Source organism: Hydractinia symbiolongicarpus, chromosome 12 (genome assembly GCF_029227915.1).
Source record: "Hydractinia symbiolongicarpus strain clone_291-10 chromosome 12, HSymV2.1, whole genome shotgun sequence".
Classification (NCBI taxonomy): domain Eukaryota; kingdom Metazoa; phylum Cnidaria; class Hydrozoa; order Anthoathecata; family Hydractiniidae; genus Hydractinia; species Hydractinia symbiolongicarpus.
The window spans coordinates 7,256,846-7,272,702 of record NC_079886.1 but is presented as its reverse complement, the minus strand read 5'-3'; the positions used below and the strand labels follow the sequence as shown (position 1 = coordinate 7,272,702).

The 15,857-nt window shown below is 33.9% G+C and overlaps 1 protein-coding gene across 2 annotated transcripts in view; it reads right to left on the bottom strand.

The window, feature by feature from the left end:
• The window catches only part of LOC130622105 (uncharacterized), a 29,335-nt gene extending 23,524 nt beyond the window's left edge, over positions 1–5,811 (bottom strand). For both annotated transcript variants that reach the window (XM_057437508.1, XM_057437509.1), the window contains exons 1-3: positions 4,124–5,811; positions 738–920; positions 12–125 (exon numbers count right to left, since the gene is read on the bottom strand). In XM_057437508.1, coding sequence (XP_057293491.1) covers positions 12–125; positions 738–920; positions 4,124–4,217 — 391 coding nt within the window. In that variant the 5' untranslated portion in view covers positions 4,218–5,811. The remainder of the gene's footprint in view (positions 1–11; positions 126–737; positions 921–4,123) is intronic.
• Between the last annotated feature and the right edge of the window lie 10,046 nt (positions 5,812–15,857).

The window sequence follows — 15,857 nt, the reverse complement described above, 5'->3', positions numbered from 1 at the left end:
AAAGCAGTTACCTTTTAACATGTCTATTTTTTCTTGTGTTTGATCATCTGGAATAAAGATGACACATTTATAACCAAGCGTCAAACACATGTGCGCAAGCCCAATGCCTGTATTTCCAGCAGTACCTTAATGAAATATCAATGAAATTAGTGTATGCAAGCCTAATACATCTATCCATGCACCTACATTGAGACATCGAAAGGGTGCATCATAACAAAACATAATAAATACAAGTTTTAAAGTACAGAATAAAAAAAAAACATTACCTACCTTGAGATGCCAAAATTTGACGTGAAATATATATATTTTCGTTCACTATCCATTATATTGTGACGAAAGTATTGTGCTCAAATTCCACTTTATTAATTTTTAAGGGAGTTGATTAATTTAACGTAGTTTAATTTAAGTTAACAACGGGAAAAACATTTTAATTTCAGCGTGGATTTAATTTAGCGTACTTTGGTTGCTTATTTCGTCAAATGCAAAAATTTCTCCTTCTAAGGTATACACAACTATCTAATATGTTTACGTACATAAGAGCGCAATAGAGATTAGGACAAAATTAATGATTTTAGATAATTGGGGAACTAAGTGACAATTTAGGTGTGTTGACTAGTCCGTAAAATCATTTATTTATTTTTTATTTATTCTTTACAGTAATTCACTTGCCATATGTCCAATTTGTAAAAAAAATGCATCTATGCATCTATCAGACTAAAGGCTTTCGACAATCTTACCTTCCACAATAGTTCCACCTGGTTGTATTAAGCCTTTTTCTTCAGCATCTTTAATAAGATAGAGTGCAGCACGATCTTTAACTGAACCACCAGGATTCATCATTTCGGCCTTCACCATGATGTTACATCCAGTTAACTCACTTGCTTTTTCTAATTTGATCAGAGGAGTGTTTCCAACAGACCCTATGGTACATGGAAGGAGCATTAACACAATGTCAACTACATATACTATATATACGGTGCATGATTATCAATATACATGTTTTAATAATGGGAGCAGTACTGTGCTAACACAAAACTCAATTACCTTTAAAATTTAGGCTTTTAACCCGGGTTCAGGTTGTGGACATCAGAAGTAACTTTTATGCTTCGTTTTTAAAATCTAGAGCCATGATGATGCTGCAATAGACCTTGCTACAGACTTTTTTTTACATTCTTAATTTTTTGAGACAACAATCCAGCTGAAAATATATATTGGGACAAGACAGCTAATTTCACTTGTCAATGTTCACAATAGACTTGGATTTTAGGTTATTACATTAAATCAAAACTCTTAAAATGTTCTTATTGTTGCTGACATCAACATGACCATTTCCCAGGATATCCAGGGCCTTTGTTGGGCCTAAACTTTATTATTTTGTTGTTACAATGTGAAAATGTGACTAGAAAAAATTTCAAATGCTGTTTACCTAGTGTGCGACTGCAGAGCATTGGCCATTTGATGCTTTTGTCCATATTTAAAAAATGATAAAAGACTGCCTGTCTCAATTTTTTTCTTCCTCTTATTGTTCATAACGCACTTGAATTGACAGGCACTATAGTTCCAGGCAATGCAAAAGTATGTATGGTTGCTTTAAAAACATAAGCCAACGCCTATAACTTAGTTGTTCAACTTATTTATTGAATAAAATTTAGAAAAGTGGTATATATATGTAGTGATTTTTATTTTGAACCAAAAACAGTTTTTAGTATGACAAAATCCTTAATATGGTTGGTTTACAGCTTATTTTTTCAGGGCTTTATATAGGGCTTTGTATAAAGCCACACTAACCAGTTTGGGAAGCTATTATCAAAATGGTTTCATAAAAAACGCACACAAATAACAAATTCCAAAAACCATTTTTTAGTTTTAATTCACAAAAACAATAATTTAATTTTCTTTGTGAGCCATAAAGTTTAAAATAAAGATCTTCAATTCAAAGAGCATTAAAATTGAACATTTATTTGACCTGAAATAACAACTTTAAAAAATTGATTAAAAATTTTAGTTTATATATACATAAAGAAAAAATAATTTGCATAAGATGCAGTCATTTTTGCAAGCTTTAGTCTGTGCTTTTCTGACATTTAGCTTTGCATTTCACAGATCAACATCAAACCAGTCAGTATATATCTGAACACTACTAATCTTAGATTTATAAATAGGTACACCATAATGCTGCCATGATTTAAAATGTCATATCTTGTAATGAAGTAATTTACTAATATAATCTTAGCAGTGAAGTGACTAAGCCCAAAATATTTTGCACGACTTTTATTATAAAATATGTAAACAACCTGGAGTTACAGATGCACCAAGGAATTTTTTGATTTTTTTTTAGGTTGATTCTATGGATTCTTGAATGTTAAGGAGAGCAGGTAAAATGTTGTTGTTGCTGTTGCTTTTAGTTGAAATGAAATGATATGATGACACAACAAGCAATAAAAATGGTAAACAATGTCACGGACAGGTCGTGCTGCCTGTATTCTTATATTTATCATGTATTTGCATTCATAAAATATTACCTGCTATATATTTCTTTACACAACTATTATGTAGTGATTTAAGTAAATTGAAGTTTTTTTAGCAGCATCCCAGGGTTTTTTGTGATTTTAGATTCTCTTTTTAAAATTTATCTAATCATTAATAAAAGCATTTAAAAAGTGAAGCACCATTAACAGGCCTAAACTTCTTTATATCCTTGTTCCTTGTTTCTAAAATAAGGAAGCAATTCAAAAACTTGACAATTCAGGGAACAAACTTATGTGAGTTCTGATTTTTTTAAAACCTAGAAAAGTTTGGAATATCAAAAGTTTGTATATACACTTAAATTAAAAATATGTGCCTTAAGAAAAAATGCAAGTCCCAAAATTACAGTGTAAAAATACTGATAATTTGATAGTATTGACAACATATATACATATTACAGCACCTCCTTCACTAGTGCTAACAATGTCTAGTTCTAGATTCTTTTGACTAAAAACCTGACCTTTAACAAAAATTAGATTTAGAATGTTTGAGTTTTTTGAACTTTTCCAGGAGTTTTAGGGTACCAGACAGTCAGTGTTTGATTGTTACATTTAATAAAAATGGTAGCAGAATAGAGCAAAAAACGAAAATTGCCCACTACTCGTGAAAACGCATTTAACACAATTCAGAAGCAATGTGTAACATTGGCACTATAAACCCTACAACAAACGTCCAAACAACGTTACCAGGGTGCTGACTCACCAAAAACACAAAAACCACGGGGCTGTCGTACGACTTCTGGCGTTTTAAAAAAACTTAAATTTCTCCTGGGAGAAACCCCAAATCAACCGGAAACAACATTTTTTTATACATTTATTACCATGTATTATTTATTCTTTTAATTTAGAGCAGTGGTAGCAAAAGAGTTCAAATAAAAACTGTTTTTTATATTGTTTATTCCATAAATAGCTGTAACAAAATTCCAAAAATAATAGATGAGTTGCCAATGCTTACATTTGCAAGATTTTTTTTGTGTAGAAAATGTAAACAACAGACCACGGGAATCAAAGAAATCCATCCAAAAAAAAAAATGTCTGAATCCAATTAGAGATTTTTTAAAAAAAATCCAAAGAATGTTGTTAAAATGTAACTCCAGTACTTCTTGGCTGTATGCTTTTATAAAAAATCTCCATTAATCGACAATTTGCCCAGTGTGAGTCTTGTTTTTTTACCTACACAAAAGTGTGTGCATGCCCATTGTTCTCCAACAAAATCAAAACAAATTACATCACACGGAAAGTGGTCTATAAACTGAGAGTACAACGACAAAATAGCACATTCTTTCTTCTCGAAAAAAATTAAATGAGAACAATAAGCTCGCACACATCTTATTTCGGGCTCAATTTGGGCGGTTTCAGACGGGTGACTTTTACGGGCCGGGTGGTTACAGACGAAAACCTTGAAAAAAACCTGAAAAAAAGACGAGGTAGATAGCTAGCCACAGCTATTGTAAAAGCTTTTTGTGTCTGTAAGCTAGCTAGCTAGCTATCTAGCTAGTTATATTCAGCTGGATGTCAAATTGATTGTTTTCGTGGCAACTTGAGAATGGACGTTGCCCCTATATAAAAGCTGAAAATATAATTTTCTAAATCCAAACCTTTAAATCCAGTGTAGACATTCTGTGTTACTACTCCTCGTTTCAAAAGAGCAAAAGAATTTAGATTCTTTACGTTTTGAATTGCACGTTTCATCTTTGTTTGAAAGATCTTTATGATTCAATCTCAAGCACAAAAAACTACTATGCTGCCACTGACTGAGCTATTTACTGCAAAGCCTGCAAAAAATAAACGGCAACAATAACAATCTTGATTTAAGGTAATGACAATTAGTCCTTAATCGATAATTGAAGGGCAAAGAAGATATGGTATTAAACTAAACACTCGTAAAAACGCACATCGCCGCCGTCAGAAGTTTGCAATCTTTGTTGAAACTATGTTTTATTTTTGAAAAAAAATAACACATGATTTAACGCTCTTATCACATGCTGCAACGCCAAAATGGTGCAAAAAATTTGGACTCAATCCAATCTTGCCACCACAAGTGTACTGGCGCACCAGCAGGTTGTGTGGTAGAAGCCTACCTCATTTTGCGGCTACTTCGACATCATTGACGTAGAGTTTTTTTGTCAGTCCAAATTTTTATCTGCCTTCCTCTTTTGGAGCCTGCCGCGCCCTAGTGTTTCCTCTATATAGAAGAAGGATGAAATAAAGGCGCGTGTGGTAAGAACACAAATTAGATCACTTTTTAGAATAAACTTCTCTATGCGTAAAAAAATACTAAAATGAAATATAATGTTCAGACTTCCCGTTTACTAAAAAAATTCATTGTTTTACCTTCTCAGATAAAATAGTCTTGGACAAAGTTACAAAATATTTTCTGGGTGACTTATGTCTAGTCCAAATAGGGCTCAATGTCCCACAGCTTTCCTCTAATGGCTAATAATTTTAGAGTGCTTTTTATCTTTCTTCCCAAAAGAATTTGTTGAGCCGTGCCGATAAAAAATATGAAATAAAAGACCTAGCGTTAAACCTCGGATACCTTGACACAACCGGCATTAAATATAACAACCAAGCTTAGACAAACCTGTTTACCCAGAATAGGTTACAAAATAACACTAGACTGAAATTTTGAGTATGACTACCACTTTCCCAACCGGATCACAAATCGCGCCGTCCCTAATATCAAAAAAGGAAAAAGGAGTCCTGGGACGAGGTTGGTAAGTTTTGCGTTATAAAAATAGTTTAGGTTTTGCTATGTAAATGAATAGATGAAGAAGTATTGCTTTATTCTCGTCGCTAGAGCTCTTTGAGATTAAAGCCCTTTCGAGGTTTATCTCAGAGGGTTCTGGGGTTTGAGAATGGTACAGCTCTCGAATTTGGATTGTACTAACTTTGCGCAAATACACAAACTCAACGTCCGGGATTCTTCTTTCGCGCAAAACACATTGCAGCGCAGTACAGTAGAGGTGTGCATAAAGTTACGGACATTAACTTTCAAATTTAAGTTCTATAGAATTGAGTCTTTGCTTTTTAGAACCTACTTTTGACGCCAGAACCTGTGTTGAATATTTAGCTTAACTGTTAAATATTTATTTAATAGTTTTCTAAAATAAAGCGCTGCTTTTTCAAAGACACCAAGTAAAAAGAACTTTTTCTAAGTTTGTTGCGCATTTTGCAGCAATGTTTACGCATTTTTGCATTTTATATGAAGAACGATCTCGCGCTTTAAAATGTACCTTAGTACTAGCATTCTACAATATAATCAAACAGGATTCAAAAAAAGTTTGACTTCTTTTAAGAAACCATTTACTCTTTGTTCTTGTTTTTTAATTGCCGCGCGTATAGACTAGATGAAGTAGAAAGAAAAAATTCTTCAGTTAAACGCCTTACTTTTATTTAGGCCTTGCCATCTGATAAAAACTACATCATGGATTGCATGAAATGCAACCAATCGTTAACAAACCAAAGTGAAATGAAATTACAAAAATAGTTATTTATTTAATGCAAGATCTGTGCCTCATAGAGACACATGGAACAAATTCTTCATACAAAATGATGATGAATGTAAAGAGTCCATTCCACATGAAAAAATTTGAACATATTTCTTTTACTTCTAGCTTTAAATTTAATGTTTCTTCTGTGGACAACATGGTGCTGGGCATGCTGGGACACATTGAGTTACACAGATAGCTGGGCATGGTGGTGGTGGAGGTGGTGGTGGTGGAGGAGCTGGTGCACCAAGTGGTCCTGGTGGGCCATTTGGTCCTGCTGGTCCTGGGGGTCCTGGTGGTCCACGGTTTCCTGGTGGTCCGTTTGGTCCTGGACCTCCTGGTGGTCCTGCTGGTCCAGCTGGTGCTCCTGGTGGTCCTGGTGGTCCTGGAAGTCCTGGTGGTCCAGGTGGTCCTGGAGGTCCTGGTGGTCCGTTTGGTCCAGCTGGTCCTGGTGCTCCGAGTGGTCCTGGTGCACCTGGTGGACCTGGTGGTGGTGGTGGGGGTGGTGGTCCAACTGGAATACAACATACTGGAGAACAGGCTGGAGCACAGAAAGAAGGACATGGAGCTGCACATGCAGTAGGTGATCGCTTGTCTAAAATGAAGTCATAAATGATTAAAAAATGAGACAGGATTAAAAAATAGGGATGGAAAAAAAAGAGGATACGTTGTAGATATTTATTTATGGTTGCGGTAATATTCTATACTTCAGATAGAAACAATGATATAGAACCTCAATGGTTTTGTTTATGATTTTATTCATCAAGTGATGCTCAATGTGAGATTTTAAGCAGCAGGTGGCTTGAACACCAAATTATAAACAAATTAAAATATTCTTTTAAACTTTTGAAAAAATGTTAAGTATTAAAAAATGCAATTTTAGGACTACAAGAAAATATTTTGAATTAACTTTAAGCAGTTAGTATAAATAAAATACATTTTCTAGAAAAGAGTTGTCAGAAAAATGTTAAATTAGCCATTTTTTCAAAAATGATACAGAAGTGTGCGATTCTTTAGTTTGTTTTAGTTCAATGATTGATGAGATCAAATGATTAATTGCGAAGCTGGCGAAAAAAATCTTTTTTGTTTGCGTTGTTCGAAATAAAGTTTTAGATATGCATGTATTTAAACCAAGTCGAATATTATAAGTATTACAATAATATATTTTTAATTACTAATATTAAATAACTACGCTCACAATTTATGTAAATAAATGTAAATAAAACAAATGCTTACCCTTTTGTCTTGGGATTCCTGCCATGCAGGCGCCGATGATGGCGAATAATACAATAAGCTTGGTGTCCATGATTTATGACAGACTTTCTATAATAGATATAGAATTAATAATATTAATACTAATAAATATTCCAGATTCCATCAATACAAAATTGTTTTTGGTAACAATCAAGATTGTGTTCAATTTAATTCTAAAGTCAAGAAAAGAAGTCAACCGAAACTACCATGTTAAAATTAAATGTTACTTGATTCAGATATTTGTATTTTTATACATTTTTCTCATTAATACTAATATGATTTATATTTGATGTTTAGATTTTAAATTTATGTTTAAATATTTCGCGTATCATTATTATAGTAGTCAAGTTTAATATGAATAATAGATTATTATTTTAATTGTGATAGACTTTATAGTCTGTAAAAATTTAGATTAAATCTAGTTTATACTGGATAATTTTTTTTGGTTTTCAGAACAAGTTTTTCTTATTTCTGAACTATTAATATCAAAGAATACACAATAAATTTATAAGCAGTAATATTATAGTAGAAGAAAAAATAAGAAGTATATTATTTTACAAATACTTTAAAGAAATATTTCAAAGTTATAAATACATATTCTTTTTCTTACCTCAAGTTAGCTTGATATTATGTCTGCTCGATAGAAGTACTCGATATGGAATGATAACGTTAGGTTCTTTAAGGATGAAGGGGTCGCTTGAAATCACATATCTCACACTTCAGTGCGTTTCACAATACCTGCTATTCATGAAAACTCAATGCAATTACCACGCCCAGTGAGCATCGGGGTTCTGAACCGAATAAGATCAACTTTACTGAGCATTTTCTGTATTATCTTTTCACACAAACTAAACACTTTCACAATCACTAGAGCGTAGCAGAAACAATGCTGAAATGTTTTCAATAAAAATGAACCGTTTTGGGGTTTTGCAGCAATTTTTTTTTCTGAGATATAACTTTCTAGAATAAATGTCTGTTTTCAAATAATGCAACTTTAAGGTCACCATAAAAAAATAGTGGTCTACAATTTACAAGGATGACAATGGGTACTTTAAAAAAATATTACGTTTCGGACAGGAATTAAGCTTTATTGTTTTTCGCATGGTTGGTGAGCATGGCTAAACACCAGTATCTGCAATAATTAAGCTCGTTGATTTGTTTATAATTTCACTTGATCTTATTTCGGGTGGCTCCATTTAAATGATTACCAAAGCAGAGAATGCATTTGACATTGAATTGTGCATAATTTTTCATACTGTGTATAATCATGCGCAATGAATCTGATCAACAAACTGCAACTTATCGACCAATCATTTCATCAGGAATAAACTTCGCTCGTGAAAATTTAACAAAACACTTGATCTGCAATAATCTAGCTTTCATTTGCTCTACGCAATCGTATGTTAATCATCATTCAGCATGATTTTTCAGACATGATAATTTACTAATGAAAAAAGGTTCGTTTAGCCAAGAGAGCGTAGATATTTCGTTCAACACTCAATGCATTTCGATGGTCTTTTACTAGAACGGTGAGCTTTCGTTTTTCTCATTATCATCTTCAAGCCTAAATTCTATGTTTTATATGTAAAAAGAAAATTATATAGAATCAAATAATGAGCTAAAACTCAATGAAAATTAACAAGCAAAGTTTCTCAGTTAAATTTAAAAAAACTGATTTTATGTATTACACATTCAGGAAACGAATTTTACTGAAATTTATGCAATAGTTAATATAAATTTGCTGTTTTTTCAAAATTTTATGTTTTGTATTCGCATATCTAAATTAAAAATTCCAATTGAACCAGAAGCAGCTTCACTAGTTCAACGAAATCCAAAAATGAGTTATCATGTCAAGAGTTTTATCATTATACAATAAGTGAATCAATTTTACTATTTATACCTCTTTTTCCTTCATTACTTGATAAATTTGATGTTGGTCTCGCTTGAAGATGATAATAGGGTATGCTGATTTGCATTTATATAAGAGAATGTGCATCAGCAGACAATTCATGGAACAAGAATAAAGCTGTTCTTTTTAGTAAAAGTCCTCGTTTAAAAACAAAACATGATATTCAGATAATGATAATAATAAAATAATATAAAAAACGAACTCGATACTATTAACATTAATAAAAAAGACGTGCTTTATTTTTTGCAATAAAATCCAGAGATAAACGTTATACGTGAATGCGCATGATACCATGGTACACGTTCTGTTTTTCGAAAAACAAATCCTTTATCTTTGGGAACATAATTATTTTATTGGTCAAAAATTTTGGCTCTACATGGTTTTATCTAGGAACATCGAACGTGGTCACAAATTTAATTTTACAGTATTTATATTTACTTTGGCACTTTCAACACGGATAACTAAGAACATCTTAAGGCTTCCCTTAAAGTTCATGTACTTATAAAGAATGCCATATTGGATTTTGTCCACACATTTAAAAAGGTCGCTAAGTATCTTTTAAACACCAAGCAGAAATCGTCGCAAAAAATAATAACAAACGAATAAATTAAATGTGCTAATATTTTAGGTTTTATATATTTAGTTAAATTTCTCCAAGTTTGGACAGTAAAACGATTGTAGGTACTTAAAAAGATATGGTTTCTTAATCATCTGAAAGAATGATGTGCTATATACCCTGGTGAGAAAATACGTCATAAAATGCATAAAAAATGCCACAGAAAAAATAAAAAAATTCTAAAAGGCCAAAACACCTGAAGAACTGTCCAAATTACAGGCCCTCTCAAAAACACAAAGTTGCGTTACGGTAATGCTATCCACTTAGTTCTCAGAAATTTTTCTTTAAATTTGATTTTTTTGGTCTATAATTTTGTTCCGTTTGTTTTTAACTATCACAAACAAAAGCGAACACTGGCGATCGAGCCAACATAAACTTTAGCCTCGCTTATCTCAAACATTACGCCAAAGCTTCCGCCGTGTCTGCTAAATTTTTTACAAGTTTCACAAGACCCTGGGTAGGAAGTTGAAATGTTATTAAAAATTATCCTTGAATTCAAAATCTTCAAAGTCAGATAGGACAAAAAGAATAGATTTCTATCCCCTTAGATATCAGGTTTTATCATAAAAGAAAGTTAACCAACCTCGTCCCCAGGGCTTGTTGAGCTTTTATATTTGACCCCATATAAAAAGCCTATCAAGCCCTGCTTGGGGACGAGGTTGAACAAACGGTATATAAATTAAATATAATGTTTTTTATAAGAGCTTTGTTTAATCCACATTTTTAAAGTAAATTGACTTTTTTGAAAGGACATCGCCACACAAAAATAACAAAGCAAATTAGAGATAATTGGCTTGTAAACACAAATACTTTCCTAACCATTAGACAGCACAGTTGAAAATCGCGCAAAAAGAACCCCACAGGGGGAGCGTCATAATTCCTGGCTGAGAGCTAATGTAAATTAGGCTACTCCTTGGCGACCAACTGCAAATTTTGGAAAACAGGTGCACATTCCTAGGGTTAAGAATTCAACAAGAAGGAAATTTTGTCTCGCAACCGTGATCACCTGGAACTGTTGTCAAGAGCTTATTTTGTGAATATTTTTCACTCCTTTGCTAACTTTGAAACCGGAAGTGAGCCATATTTAATAAAAAGTTGGCTAATTATATTACTAAATTTTTCGGCTTTTATCGCAAAAAGTAAAAACTCGCGGGTTTTTTAGGAAAGTATAGTCCTTTAGCCTGGTCCTTTCTTACCCAAAACAGCGAGGAAAGACTAAAACAAAAAATTCTGCATCACAGACGATTTCCAGATTTCGTTTTCGTGATCTTATTTTGCTGATTAGTCACATCTATTGTTGTTTTAAACACATAGGTTTTCAGGAAAAACTCATTTCTTCCCAATTTTTGTTTGAGCTGGTTATCTGAAGCGATGCTTCCACAAACTAAAGTTTTCGAAAGCGAAACGTGACAATGTTTATAACAGAAATCATATTAGATGCAGTGTTTACCTAAGCAGCATCGTTTCTTACTCAATTTCCAATTAAGGGAAACTCCCATTACAATTTGACCAAATCTTAACTTGGTCAACCTCGTCCCAAGGGGCTGTTGCCTTTTTGACATCGAGGTCGGCGGCGAAAAAACTTGTTAGCCGTTAAGTAAGCGCTAGCGGCTTCGACATAGGCAACAAACCCTGTGGACGAGGATCAGATTTTCGAGAATATGTAATAAATTTGACAGAAAATCTTTGCAGGAGTTCATTAAAGTTAAAATCTTTGGGTTATTGACAACAACTATATCTGGTGTTTTACATTCATTGTTTATAACGCAAACTAGACGTTAGCCCGTGGAAAAATCCACGGGTTCTCCCGTCCTGTAAATTTACCCTTGGCAATAAAGTGGATAAAAATATATTGCATTTGACATTCGTGCTTCCGTAATTCGATTTTTTAACTCAGCGGGGGGTTCGCACAGAGACAGACAAAATACGGCTAATTATTAAAGAGATGACTATTAATATTTGTTCATGTTATATAAGACATTTCTGCTAGTTACAACAGGTAAGGAATCTGCTGATAGTAGAGAGCCATTTCTTGTTCCTATGTCATCATAGCGTACTCTTAATAGCTTATATTAAAACTTTCAGAGCAAGTGCGATTATTCTCGTTTCCAGAGCTTTTTGAGATTAAAAGGTTTACCTCGAAGAGCTCTGGGTACGAGAATGGCGCAAAGTAGAACGAATAATGCATGTTGCATTTCGGAAATCTCTCTTCCGCAACTTTCTTTTAGAAAATTTTCTAAATGTTCACAAATTTTAAAAAAGTATGAAAATTAGGGAACCCGAGATAGAAATATAAGAACAGAATTTACCGAATCGTGTTATTTTTTCTCGTATATTTTTTTATATGGCACTACCGGAATTGTAATATGGCTTGTGACATGGCGTAATTCTATATTATCGAGCATTCAATTTGACGCAAAGAAGAGAAACGGTCAAAAATTACACTTTTGATTTAACTCCCGTCGAGCGAGTAATGAAATAGGAGAGCTTGAAAGCGACAAGTATTTTCGGATAATCCTTACAGCTTTCCTCAAATGCACAGCAAAACTTCATAAAATTACAGCAATTTTTGTAACTAATTTTAAAATCAAATATTAATAAGTGAAATTTTCACTTATTTTCAATAAGAATCACGAAATTCTCTAAGTTTAATACTTTAATTCATATTGCCAGTAATCGAGCGAAACAAAACAAGAAAATGTTATTATCTACCCAACAACCAGATTCAGTTGCTTATAAAGAGGTTATTGTTGCGGAGATGGTGTAGTGGTAGCTCATTCGGCTTGCAATCATAAGGTTTAGAGTTTGAGTCCCACTCGGGGCGCTTTAAATGTAGTGTTGTCAGCCCATATGGTGCAATGTACTAACCGCTAACCGGCTTGTGTGGCAGAGAACAAAGTCAGAGCTAATGCTATACAATTTCTCGGGCGGTAATGTACCGTAGTTACAGTCAAAGGGGAGAAACAGCCAACCGTATGGATGTAATCCCCAAGGACGGTAAAACTTCCCGTTACTTACCTACTTGTTATTGCTTCTAATCTTGTTCTTATGCTAAAAGGGTATAGAGTTTACGCCTTTTTGTACAGAACACGAGTGTTGTTACACAGGACTATCAGTTCACAGGCGCTAAATTACTTTTCTGAACTCGAATTTTTTAACTCTAAATAGCAACCTCGATCCCAGGACCTGTTGTCTCTTTTTACTTATCGGATGGCGAGAGACCTATCAATAAGCGCAGCGCCAATGAAAGACAAAAAGCCCTGGGACAAGGTTGTCCAATAGATGGAAAGGTAGACAAAGAATATTATCATCGCAAGACACTGGAATACGCACGGGAAAATACAAGAAACTAGTCGTTAGCCCGTGGAAAATCCACGGGTTCCCCCGTGCTTTTTTACCGCATTGCGTGCTTCTCGCTACTTGTGCAGCTAAGCTACCATTTTGCGTGACAGACAGACGGACAGACGGACAGACGTATACGGGTATTATAATATAGATTGTTATAGCCCACACGGTACAGCTAAAAATAAAAACTTCAAGGGGTGCAGGCACAAAAAACTATTCCTTTGGAAATTTACTTTTTCTCCAAAAATAAACTTTATATATTTTTATCAAAAGAAATGAAGTCCCTTCATTCTTCTATTTAAATCCTTAAATTATTTTGATAATAAAATAGTTAAAAATCAAAATAATTTCAGAGCTTAAATATGGTTGACTTATCAAGTTCATTTTGTCTCGATTACGTGACAACTCGTTGCAGAGGAAATACTATATGAAGGGACTATGTCATTTTGCTAAAAAATACAAGCACCAGATAAATATGTACGCTGCTGTATATTATAAGTGAGAGGTCTTCGACATTATAATCTAACGTTAACCGAATGATATTGAAGAAGAAAGAAAATTCTTCAATACATTCTCCCCATTTCTAACCACAGGTAGCAAGTATAATCATATATGGATCTAAATCTTTCAAATATATATTACAAGGTGATCAAGGCAGTAGAAAGTAAAGTATTATTAGTTCTACACCTTTGCGAAGAATTCAAAATTATAGTAAAAACCAGATCGACTGGGATATATCGGGACAAAAATTGCTAGAATTTCTACTGCTTCGATCAGACCTTTTTCTCTAGCTTTGAATATTTCATTTTTTCCCAGCAGTTGTTATAACAATTTCAGAGTTGATATCATCAAGTGATCCAAGCCATCGTCAAAAATAAAAAAAAGCAAAAAATAGAATAAAATAAACTTGATCTTGTCCCGTTCCCTTTTCAGTCTTTGAAATAAAACGTGTTTTCTTAAAATCTAGAGGGAAACTAATTATTTTGTTACTCAAAGTTCAATTCCTAGACGTGCAATGAAGTTACAACTTCTTTCGTTCGATGATGATGATGGGTTTGGCGGCAGCAGCTTTAGTGATTTCACTTCTCTTGCGTGCACAACATGGTGGTGGACAAGCAGGAACACAGGCTACATTACAGACGGGTGGGCATGGTGGAGGAGGAGGTGGTGGTTGGCTAGGACAACAATACGAAGGGCATGTTGGAAGGCAGATAGTAAAACATTGTTTTGGACATGGAATAGCTGGGGGCTGTGGAATGCCAGGTGGTCCTGGTGGTCCTGGAATTCCTGGAGGTCCAGGTGGACCGGGTGGTCCAGGAGGTCCGTTTGGTCCTTGTGGTCCTGGGGCTCCGAATGGTCCTGGTGGACCTGGTGGTCCTGGTGGTGGCGGAGGTGGTGCTGGTTGGCAACAAACAGTTGGACATGGTGCAGAGCAAGATATGGAGCACGAAGCTGGACAGAATGGTTGTGCAGGTGGTGGTGGTGGTGGTGCACAGCAACTAGGTAAACATTTTGGAGCACAAGATGATGGACAACCAAGATTGCAAGTTGATCCTCTCTTGTAGCGTTCTAAAATAAAAAGTTTATAACTATAGTGCAAGGTTTTTTAATGATCGGTACCTTACTAATCATGGCTTTTTGTTGTACAGTATGGACGTAGATGTGCAGTATAGAAGTAGCTAACCTATATGCGGAACTTATCTGGCATTTTAACGCATCAAAACCTTTATGAGTGAATTAAAATACTCTTGGATTAGTATTCAGGACAAGGTTAGTCAAACAATAACAATAATTAAAACAAATTAAAATCTCCTAAATCTTAGTAAAACATATACCACATATAGAGCACAGAACTGTTAAAAAAACACAAGAGATCACATTCTTGTTAAAAATACAGATTATTAAGTTGAAGCAGAAAAAATCACAGTTCTGAATCAAAGGACTAAGAGAATTGCACAAAATAACGAATTATTGATAAAATAGTGAATAACCATTAGCATAGCATACAAAGATCTATAAATTACTAAATATGTAATATATGTAAATATGTAATATATATAATGAATAAATACCTGTCAGTGATTGAGCATTTATGGTAAATATAGTTGCCAGTAAGCAAACCCAGAAGGTAGTATCTCTCATTTTATCGTTTTATTAGACCAAAATGTTCAAGTTCTAAAGAAAGTCAAAGTTTTTTTGCGTAACAACAAAAACGTTAAATATCTTGCAGATTATTCTTTCGGGATATTGTCAAGCTCATACGTCCTCACGTGAACGTCATGTTATTTAGGCGATGACAAAATTCTTTAATCTTCAAATGAGATAAATTTCCACAAAAGCCGCTAATTAAATATCGATTACTCCTCAAGATATATTCTTTCTTCCCTTACAGAACGACAAAGGGCTATGAAAATTTTTCTCGATATGCACAGGCTGAGTAAAGGAACGGGTGTTTCGTGAGCGAAAGATTAAAAGACCACGTAGATAATATCACACCAACCGTAATAGCAAAATCATATCTTGGCTGAAAATCTCTTTCTCCTCGAAAGGGAGATTAAGCAAATTGAAAGACAGAATTTGTATAAAACAACAAAAATAAGATAAAAAACATAATACTTACCTAAACTGCCGCACCGAAAGTTCAAATTTTTATTTTTCTTTACAGAAAACCGTTCGACCAGGAGATCAAGAATATTTACGCCGTAGGTGAGTGTAAA